General features: G+C 34.6%; 1 protein-coding gene across 1 annotated transcript in view; it reads right to left on the reverse strand.

Annotated features, from left to right (window-relative positions):
• Window positions 1-12277, reverse strand: part of mirr (iroquois-class homeodomain protein mirror) — a 99226-nt gene that overhangs the window by 60818 nt on the left and 26131 nt on the right. The window contains exon 2 of the mRNA XM_089645739.1: window positions 1179-1499. Coding sequence (XP_089501865.1) covers window positions 1179-1499 — 321 coding nt within the window. The remainder of the gene's footprint in view (window positions 1-1178; window positions 1500-12277) is intronic.

Genomic DNA, 12277 nt, shown 5'->3' on the forward strand with positions numbered 1-12277 from the left:
ACAAAATGATACTTTCCAAGGAATAAATAATTTTATAATCCTAAAATGTACTTTCACACGTGTAAATTAATGTTGATATATTTTGATCGCATGCTTTTGATTTATACTTTGTAGTGGCAACCCTGTTCCCGGCTGCACAGCGATATGCATACACCTGCCCCAGGGATGCCAACCGCACGCCGCCGTGGGTGGGTAGGTAATACTCGATAACGCGAAAGTTTGAAGTCTGGAAAATTTGTTAGACGGAAAGGCGGTTTGGGAACGTACCGGGAGGAAGTGTTACACGCGCGGTACAAATGTTTGAAGATGGAAATTTCACACAAGGGGAGTTGCCAGTTGCCTCAATTGGGAAACTTTGCTGCAGCGGCACGACTCTGCCAATCCGTTTAGCAAGGGAATTGATCTATCTCTCTTGTCTTACAACTTACAGCGATAGGTTGGTGTGATCTCCAGAGACTTGAACACTATTATTATTATCGAGGACGCGTTTTTAGGAATGCTGTTTGCTCGCTTGGTTAGTTTGGAAATACTTTGTGCGCAATCGAATAGGAACTTTTTTGTGTATTGCTTTCGTGTTATATCTCACAATAGTGAATTTTAGAAAGTAGTATTTTTTATAGAAATATCACTTTACTCGCATAACTATCGAGGATAGAACGCGAAAAACTTTGTATTGGCAAACATTTCTTGTTTAGTGGGTCGTGTCTCACGTACTTTATTGTTACACTGCCTCATGACATGACCCGATTCAAGTACGTAATATATATATATAAATCCAAATATACATTAATTTATTATTATAACTGATTTGTGCCATGACTTCTCCTCTTATCGATTTATTCTACTCTTTCATCTATTCTCGTCAATTTATCCCACTTCTGACATACAAATAACGTTCATGTAATTCAAAAGAACCGAAAGATCGTAAATCGCGATTTTGAATCAAAGTGCAGACACAGTAAATTCACCGTTATTGCAAAATATTAAAAAATTCTAAAATGTACTATTTTAACCGATTACAGAAATAAATTTTTGATTTTTGACTAACATTTTAAATTGGTCAAATAATTTCAGACACCGTTTTCTCAAAACACGAGAAATACAGACACGTTTGAATTACATGAGTGATATTATATATATGAAATCGTATTACATAAGTAAATAGGTGAGGGACTTACTGCGTTAGTGTAGAAGGGTGCTTGATCCCCAGCTAGAGCCGGGAAGTAGGCTGCCATGCCAGCTGCCGCCGCGGCGTCCGAATAGGGCGCCGAGTACATGGACAGCGGCACGCCAGCACTCGCTAGGCGCTGGTAGCTGAGCAGCTCGTACTGGCACGAGCACACGGTCTGCCCCGTGACGGGGTCCTGGAAGATGGGTCGCCCCGTGTCGCAGCAGCGCGGGGGCGGCGGGGGCGGCGAGGGCCGACCCGGCGCCGGGACGCTGCCAGCGCTGGGCGGCGCGGGCGGAGGGGAAGCAGACGCCGGAGACACGGCGGCGCTCTGCAAAATCCGGAGATTAATTTGCCTTAAAACGCGCTGTCAGCTCTCCTGATCGGGGACGTTGGGATCAGGAACAGATTCTTTCAGAAGCTTACATTATGTGTCGTCCAGTAAAACTGACTTACAAACAAACAATAAAAATCAAAGCTCCATAGCAACTCGTCTTTCTAACGCATCGTTTGTGGTATATTACGCCGTGTTACGCTACCTCCCTCTTTAGCAAAAGTTTTGGACAGCATTACCGTGTCCATCATCAGAGCAAATGTAATGCTGCCCGAAACGTTGGCTAAAGAAGAAGATGGGAGGTAGCGCAACATCATATCAAGTTAGAACGGAGTTATGGATGGTTGTACACCGTGTTCTACGCTTATACCGCGAAATTTTGGAGGGATCATAAATAAATCAAGAAAAAACTAATAATTTTTTTTAACAAATTAATTTGAATTACCAAAAAATGTGTTGAATTTAAAATTGTCTAGTTTAATCGTGGACGTGTTCTGTTAACAACATGGCCACCCTAACATTTCAAATCTTAAATAGAACAGCTGACTGAGAGCAATGAAATAATATTTACAAAAGGTGTGTTTACACACATACAAAAATAAGAAATTTACCAAAAGTTTTTGGACACTAATGAAATAGTTTTTATATGAATGATAACCCTCCAAAGTTTCGCGGTACTAGCGTGGAATACTGTGTTAACGAGTGCTATACGAAACAATAGCTTGACTTTTGGACAAGGCCACTGTAAACATCATTAAAGCATCTGTTACTTATGATTCCACAAGAGGATGAAGGTATTCGGGAGAAAGGACTAGCGCGCGGAGAGAGACGCGCGGAGCTCTCGATAGCAATCCCACGAGGCAGGCAGTGACACGGTGCGCCACTATTCACTGTTCACTGCCTGCCTTGTAGTTAACACTGTACAAGTAGCACAAGAGGTGAATCGCTACTGGTAGGCAGGTTCCCACCTACCAGTATAATAATTAGCAAACGCATGGATAATGTTAGGTAAGTACAAGAACAAGGAATTTCGCAATAATAATATTTAACAGCAGGAAACATGATACTAAATAATTTACATAATAATGTAAGTACGTAAATGTATAATAAATAATAATATTTGCATTCATAAATCAAATGATAATGTTATGGTGTTAAAACATACATAATAACAGGAACTAAGATAATTAATATTATTTGAGTTTAAACATGGCATTGTGTATGTAAGCTTACTTGTGTGGGTGTTTAATATTTAATTTCAAAGGTTGGGTTAGGTTGGGTTAGGTTTAAACATGGCATTGCGTGTATAAGCTTACTTGTGTGTGTTTAATATTTAATATCAAAGGTTGGGTTAGGTTAGGTTAGGTTTAAACCTAGCATTGCGTGTATAAGCTTACTTGTGTGTGTTTAATATTTGATCTTAAAGGTTGGTAGTATTAGCTATGTAAAGGGAAACTGGTTTTAAATGAAGAGAAGACCGCATTTATCCAACCCCCTTCAATTATTGAGATCTCTCTTTGTGTGGTAGGTACGAAATATAAAATACATACGTATTATGATGAAATCTCTCAGTTCAAAGAAGCGCGTATAATGCAACTAACCCTACAATATAGTATGCCTACCGTGTGTGTGTGCGTGTGGGTTCTATTACATGCACGCCTCAGTTAAATTTACATTGAAATATATAATGTGGAAGGAGGCGTGTACAAATTTAATATTAAAATGACATTTAAAACACATTAAGGGCATTTAATAATCTGTACTGAGTGACCAAACATAGAGACAAAGATAGTTTATCTTTCAGCCTAAGAATGAGTAGATTTGATACCTTCTCTTGAAGATCGCAGTGAAGCCGTTATATGATGTTTTTGGTAACTGCCTCCTCACTAACTTTCAGGCATAGAAATCAAATGGCGGACAAAGATGGCTAACGACATATATACTAAATACATCTCAAACAGTGGACAGTTGAAACGACAAAACATTACAAAGTGACTTATGTGAACCAATCTTTTCATTTCTTGAATGCTCATGATTCCTTTTAAGGCAGCTTATCTCCGTTTCGGAGGTGATTTAACTTCAATGCTTACCGACGCAGGGCAATTCAAAACTAATTATCATTTCATTACGATTTTACGATTATGGATTTCTTCATTTACTGCTTCTACCTAATGACGGCGGGTACCTGGTACCTCTTACTAGCTATAGCGGGGTTACCCAAAACAACCTCAAACCAGGCCAGGACATTTAATACATTTAGCCTCTTATTTACCTACGTATACTGAGAAAACTACCTGAAGAAAAATATTGCAAATAAATCAAAAGACATATTATTAAGACCAACGCAAGTTGATGAACCCGTGTTCCGATTTATTTAAGATTTTACCAAAACTTTAATAATAATAATAATATTTGGATATTTTGTAGAGCGCCGTTTTTTTAAAAATCACCTCAAGGGCGCTATATAAATATGTAATATATTTCTATAATCTATCATATTACTAACTATAGACTTTATCAGGAAGCGGCATGCAGTCCCGTTTTTAACAGGATGACTAATAATTTGAAGAGATTATCAATCAATCAGCATTACTCATTTTCAAGATCATCAGAAAAATTAATTAACATTTTCAAATGTTTTATTGAAGCAGAGAGGTACTTACTTAAGGTAGAATGGCTTTTAATAAAATTCTATAGGAAGATCTTACGTACTTAAATAAGAGGCCAACTTGATTTAGTGTTCTGACCTGATTTGTGGTAGTTTTGCATTACCTCCCTGGTAGTGGCGGTAACGGCCGATATCGTTTTGGATTAGTTACATAGGGTAGAATGAAATAAAACGGAGAAAAATGAGTATTGTTATTTTATTAAGAATATCTTCAAATTATTCCTTAACCGGTTAAGAACGGGATTGCAGGCTCTTAACGAATAAATTGATTTCTGATAAACTTTTATTAACATACCAAATGTATTATCATAATGTAGGAACACTTGTTCACAAAACTCCAAATATTTTCGCATTTCGTCATTATATATTATCGACGCAAATGAAGGTGCATGATTCCGATGTGTAAGAAATTTACTAAAAAAATCAGAAAATGGCATGCAATCCGTTTTTAAACCGGATTACCGATAATTTGAAGTGATTTTTAATAAATTAACAATGCTCATATGAATATCAAACTTATTTGACTAAATATGTAAATAAGAGGCCGAATTGAAATAGCGTCCTGGCCTGAGTTGAGGTGGTTTTGGGTTACCTCACTGGAAGCGACCATACTGGTAACTGCTACGGCCGGCAACGTCTTTGAAATAGACGTTATGATTGAATGCACAAAACACACAGCAACCAATACACCACATTTATCAATTAAGGCATTATCATACTCCCGCCATTTGAAATAAAACATAAATTATTACTAGCGTTGCTTGCACGATCATAGCTCTTAAACCACACTTTAACTCATAATGCCGTGATAATCATCACACGTCTGAGATAGGTAATTGAATTCAACATTATAACAAATTACCATATTAAAAATCTCTTACAATGCTCGGATTTAAGGTAATCATATGTTATTTTTCAATGTTTAAAACTAACTAATACAAATCAATTTGTGCACGGGATAACATACTAAATCTACTTTTAAGGAGTTTTTTCGGTACCCATGTAAAAACAAACAAGATCCTTATATGATTTATGGTTTATATTTTTTAAACTAGTAGTTTTGTGAACAGACCTACACCGCTACACCTCGTACCCAAAAAAGTATGTTTCCATTTTTGTCTTATTTATTAAATAAAAACCATAATTTTCTTCTGAATTCAAACGATTTCTCAGTAGGTTCCTATTTAAATACCTACCTACTTATTTATAATAATTTATTTTACGTAATTTTTTTTTTTTCAAATAAGTTATTATGTATTTTATTTTATAATTTTTTATTTCAAAATTTATTTAGGCAATATTATGGTAGAATTTGTTAATATTGAATGTTCCGATTTGACAGCTCGTAGTAGTATCCCAACAATTTTGAACCGTAAACGGAGCAAACAAACAAATTTAGAGATAGATGACATGCCAAACGGTTGAGTTAAAACAATTAAGGCGAAACAGTTTAACCCATACCCACAAAATATAATATGTTACTAATTTAATCCGAGAAACCAGAGTTTTTATCGCAGTATATTTTAAAATACAATGGTAAAGAAAAAATTCACGGTCATAAAACCAGTTTTAAACGGAGCATTAAATCCTAATGAACGTCTATTTAGCTGTATTTTTTGTCAACATACAAAGATGTTTTTAAAATAACACAATGAAGTGAGTAAAAAAAAGTCTTAAAAAATAACAAATAATTGATTAGAATAGAAAAACGTCAATCAATACAATAATCAATTGAAATAATTGTGATTTAAAAGGGGCGTTATTGAACGCTTACATTTTAATAATGCTTAAATAGACATTTTTTATAGAATTTCATACTATATTTATTTATGTGTTGCACTTCTAGCTCCTCAGGTCTTATATTCTGCCATATTCCGCCAGGAGGTCGAAGTATTTCCGCTTTGCAATAATATCCAAATTAACGGAATATTTCTGAACGCATCAAAAAACTGAAAACTGTTTTCGAAAGGTAATAAAATACACTTTCGAATTAGTAACTAACGTATATGCTTTACAAAGGACTAAAGATATATGATGAAATGCCTGAAAGTCTGAAGAATGGAGAAAGAATGAATGTATTTAAAAAGAAATGTTGTTTATTGTAAAAATATTAAAAGTTACAAAATGAAATATTATCTTCTTTGTTTTAGTTTATATTCAAATGTTGTACAAACTAACTCAATAAAATATTAAATTTAAAAATAAATGCAAACATTAAAAAAACGAAAATTACTGATATTGAAAATAACATATAAAATACACCTATTTTACTATAAAAGTGTATTACAAACGTTAAAATCACCTTACATTTTTGTAATTTCATATAAAAAATAATTAAAGAAAAATTCACAAAGTCCCAATAGTTTTTTTTAATTGCGATCGGAACATTTGGTTTCATAGAGGTTATCATTTAAATTATTATATAATTGATGTGTTTTTTTTTTTATTTCTTACACCGTTTAGAACACATATTTCACCGCAAACAGTGAGGAAAACACAACGATTTAGCCGATTTAGCCTGTAACAGTTTAGCCTGAATGGTTAGACCGCAACACAACATTTTGATAATCTAAGCATTTTCCCTTTGTAAAGCTTCTCAGAGTGGTTATTAAACAGGATTCAAAATCTTATTCAATTTTACTAATGTTTTTATTTGCATTGGGATTATTAATACTGTCCAGGTGGTTACAGCGCTTTAAGAAATCCTCCGCAAAGATGATCTCGTTTATGCTTGTACGCGGCACAAAGGGACAGATAAAAATACCCATTGTTGCTCGCCCGGAGTACGGCAGTAAAAAATATTAATATAATCCATTTTGTCAACAAATCTGTCGCGGTTATTATTTCCATCTCCGGTGAGCGAAATATTGTCCCCGAGTATTAAATGCCCAAAATAAACAATTTTGTTCGCACAGCTGCGCACTGGGACATTGTTCCGGACTGGGTGCGCAGGACCGCGAAAGTACTCTCTGGTACTGGTACAAGTCTCCAAGTGCAGTGAATGTGCAGTGTGTGTGCGCACGTTTTATTCAGCATCTCAAGTGCCATTGACGGATTCCCGTAGTATTATTACGGTGACAATGCGACCCACGATATTTAATGCACAATTCTCCAAGTTTGGGATTTCATATTTATTTCTTATGAGAACCGATTATAATATTATATTGTATACACAGAGGACAATTATATCAATTATTTGATTTAGTTTTATTAGAATGATGGAAAAGGCTTTTGAAAAGCGAGAAAAAAAGATATTGAAGTAATTTGGGTGACTGCATATTCAACATATATGCTGCACCTATATATGCTATATTACGTACTAATGAAAATAGCAGAATTCAATGAAAAGCAACAATAGTATAATAACAGGGAAAGATGTCCGCTACCTTATATTTCTTGTATGAAAACTGAATAGAACGTTGACATCACTTACGAAATCTCCCTGGGAATACTATACGGAGAAAAATGAGCTTTGCCAATTTATTAAGAATCTCTTAAAATTATCGGTAATCCGGTTGAAGACCGTTTCCTGATAAATTTTTAGTATATTCCTAATATTTTGGAACACGTGTTAATGCACCTTTATTAGTATATAATGACAAAAAACGAACAAATTACGATTAAAGTTTGTCAGGAAACCCACGAATGCATTCCTAAAGGGCTTGCAAATCTCGTTTCCAACCGGATTTGAAGAGATTCTTAATAAATTTGTAATGCTCCTTTTTCTCCGTGTACGTTATTGAAGTAATAATAGTTATTATAATCATTTATGCATTGACGACTAATATCTCATTCGAACACACTGCTTTATTCCGATTGTCCCTGACTTCTTCTGTTATCCACTCGCTTGTCGTTATAGTATAATGTGTTGTAGCCAGAAAAGCGCGAGCAGCCAGTCCCCACTAATGCGCTGTTAAAAATGAAAGCTTTCTACAAAACTTTGGCCGATATTATTTATTGCCTAAATTGTGGCGTCGATAATAAAAGAACAACAATTCGGTGAGTTGGCAAATCGGGTTGTTTACTTTGTTGATACACATAAAACTTTATATAGCGCTCTTACAATACGGCGGGTCCGCCGAACAATACCGATGGGGGCCTGAATGGGTTTTGTTTATATGTACACTGATACAGGCAATAAATCATTTTTGGTTGTCATTGTTGGAAAATTACTTATTTCAAAGTTGGCTGTTACGCTCGAACTTGGGAACTCCGTCAAAAACTTACACCCATCCAAGTGGGTATTCAAGTTGCCATGCAAGGTTGATTTGGGCAGATGCAAAAACGCCGCCGTGCTTTTTTATCGTCAAACTTTATCACGCTTCAATTTAATGAATAAATTACTAAATATATATTAGCTCTAAGATTTAAACGACGACCTACAGATCTTTTCATTTAGCAAGATTATGTTTGAAAAGTGAATACATCGTTGATGAGATTCTAAATTGAAACAAACCTGATACTTGAGCTTGAGAACTAAAAATAATGAACAAAATAAAGAGTTATATTGTATGCAATAATTAACACATAAAAACAATTATTATAAACAGTATTAACAATAACCAATTATACATTAATGCTGCTAAGTGTACCTGTTTTACAAAGCAATTAATATCTTGCAATTTATATTATGGCGTTCTTCTAAGTAGATTTTCAATATAATTTCATCTCACAAATAAATATAATTTCTCATAAAATTTAACAGAAACAATGATTCTCACTTTTTTCAACTACGGTTTCATTTTAACGTTTCACATTTTAGATTTTCAGAGGAATCATGCTAACGACTTTAGCTGAGTTGTAAGACGTGGCATGCACTCTCAGTATCGCCCTGGTAACGTACCGTAATGCAGAATTGAAATTACTATGAAGATAAGTTTTTCCTAATTTTGCTTTTTTCCTTACTTCTAGATTTCTTCAGGTTTTTAAGTTTACCCAAATTAACCTCCTGGCGCCCGCACCTTCACTGTTTAGACAGCACTTGAACAATATATATCAAAGCGATCTATCAGAAATTAATATCAAATTCAGTTCTCCTGTTATTTGTTAGTTATACATCGATTCGTTTAATATCGTATCGTTCTTTATGTCCACTCAGATACGACAGGTTTTTAAATCATATTTTTGATGTTGTTTCGTTTGTCAACTGCGAAAATTACAACAAAGTCTATCCATCACTAAATTGATGAAGACGAAGACGTAGGAATAGTTCCTATAGGTACTTGTCAATGAAGTGCTTTACTGTCATCAATTGATGAAGACATAGCTCCTATAATTGACAATTGATTACCAAAAATGATTGTTCTCAATTTCGGTATTTTTAATTCCTATTTTAAGGTTTCAAAGTTTTCGTATTATTAAGACATTCGTATTTTTATTATGCAAAGTTTATTTTTAAAGAGTGTCTTTATGTTATAAGACGCGTTAATCAATTGGTTTAAAAGATTTCTTGAAGTTGTTTTCATTAAATTCTGCAATTATAAAAATTGTACAATACACAATGAGAAGTTTAAATATTCATACAAAAGTGAAGTGTTATCTAAACAAGATTCATGGAGGTTAAAAAGTCCTGGTTCCATTAGCTTTGGGAAATTAGGACACATGTGTAATTTCAAAGAAAAATTAAAGCAATCGGCTTTTCAACAAAAAAAATAACTTCGAAATAATTAATTATATTATACTTATCTATCTACTTTGATGAATTATCTACCCGTCTTTGCCTGGCCATTTTTGGTTCGGCAGATAAAACAAAAATTCGCTTCTTGAAACGAGTTTCTAATACTCTCACATGACGGCGATCTCTGTGGACTTTTCCGAGACCAGATAATACGACCATATTATCGCTTTTGTGAGAACAGACATTTTACCGAAGATATGACGACGTATTACATTTAAAAAATTTCGATTACATTTTGTAAGAATAAGATTGCTATCGGCCGATATGATGTTACATTTTTCGACTTCAACACTTTGACATCTGTGTTTCTATATTGCCGACCGATAAAGTAATATTTTAAAACTAGATTACGATAAAGTCGTTCTTTGATGTATGTTTTGTTATCGGTGACATACTCGACTGGTATACAAATGTTTTAATACAGCCCTATCCTATTCACAAAGCCGACACCAATAATGCCCACTAAAGTCAGATAAAACGCCGTGATTTCGTGTCACATAATATATTATGACTGTACTCATTATTAGTACGAACCGAATTCGTTATCTAAAAAGAAGCATATTTTTTATATCTGTTTATGCATTATGTAATTTTGCACACCTATCAGTGCTTCTCAATATTCAAAGTGTTAAATTGCACATAGTTACATCGCTTTCATCCTTTTACCTAATTTTGAATACCTCTCACAGTTTCTCAAAGATCTGCAGTGATTCAAATAAACATATTTAAGTAGTAATATACAACTTAAGTGTTAATTAAACGTGCATCTTATAAATATCTTAAGCTTATCAAGTACCAATGATGGTTAGTGAGGCAGTTTAGTGATGTATAATAACTATGTACTGTATTCGTATATAATTTTTACTATTCATATGTAAAAGCTCCTACAAGGGCGTTAATAAATAAATAAATAGAGTCACGTGGGGTAACCGTGCGCAATTTTTACATTGGGATTTTTGTATTAAAAAGCTTTAGGTATTTTACTCAATTTTTTTGTTTATTAATATGATCGATTATTAAGGCATCTCAAACAACCATAAAAACCTCACATGGTTCATAAATCATACAGTTATATAAAAAAGTTTACATGCATGTCGATTGCGTACACTTACCCCATGTGCGGGGTAAGTATACGCATACCGTAGGGTAAGTGTTCGCACCGCGAAGAGTTACCCCCCATTGCAATTATCACACTTAAATTTCCCCTTATCGTAGTATGTGCAGTTCTCATGCCACCATGCTTTACACACAATACATTCTATCCAATCTTCTGTTGGTGGATCTCGATATTTCTCCTTGCATTGTGGTCAAAAATAGTCCTTAGAAACCTGTTTATGTGCTCTCTTTAAACAGCTATGTACCCTGGAATCTCCCGCCTTACGCTTTGTGGTGATTCTTTGTGGTGTGACTTTCTTGAAAAGAGGTGGTCGTCCGATTTCCATGGTTTTAACTATTGGTTTTCGGACAATTTTTGCATCTGCATCTCTCTGCTTCTGCTGAAGTTTATTTTTATAAGGACTTGATTTTTCAGTTTGCGTAAAACTGCCGAACTTGAACAACGTTAAACCCAATAGCTCTCGCGATACTTGTGGGAGTAGTCTGTCTTAAATCTAAAACAGGGTTACGTTTTAGAAATCCATACACCCAATCATTGCCAGCCGTTTTTGTAATGTTGTCAAATCTGTTCTCGATCTTGTTGATTTCAGCATACTCGTAAACATTTTTTCTCATTGTCTGCATATTCAGGCCGTAGAACATTTCGTCAGTTTTTTTACAATGATCAACGATTTCGGCCTGAAAATAAATGAATAATTATCAGATCAATAGTTTCACAAAAAAATGACATCTGCACGATAAATTAAGTACCTATTTATCTAAAAATCTACCTCTTTATCTGGTGTAAAAGTCGGATGATATCTCCCCATTGAAGTTGCTATTAATTTTAGTTTTAGGCGTTTACGCAGAGTGGCTTCACTGATCCCAACAATATCTGCAGCAGCCCGCTGACTCTTCACCTCTTTCACAAGCCTTTTGCAGTTTCAATCTGCTATTGAGTTCAAACTGAACTCTCTGTATGCTTTCTCACGTACACACGCGGCATATTTCACTGTAAAAATATAACGAGAGTTGAAATATTATGCTATAAAATCAATTGTATCTATCGGGGTAAGTGTTCGCACTCATCCAACTGCGAACGCTTACCCCAGCACACTTACCCCATCACACCAAAATTCAATAAAGTTTAAAAATCAGATTAGTGGTTATCTTTATTAGAATTAACATTTGGCACCCGTCTAACTAACAATATTTCACTAAAAATTATCATAGACCACGTCGCTCTGACACAGCTGGTTACACAATAGCACACATCGGTAAAGGAGATGAAAAATTTAAGAAAAGCACGAAAAAAAGTAATTTACCTACCAGTTT

Source organism: Hesperophylax consimilis, chromosome 23 (genome assembly GCF_061612785.1).
Source record: "Hesperophylax consimilis isolate HC1 chromosome 23, BYU_Hcon_1.0, whole genome shotgun sequence".
Lineage (NCBI taxonomy): Eukaryota > Metazoa > Arthropoda > Insecta > Trichoptera > Limnephilidae > Hesperophylax > Hesperophylax consimilis.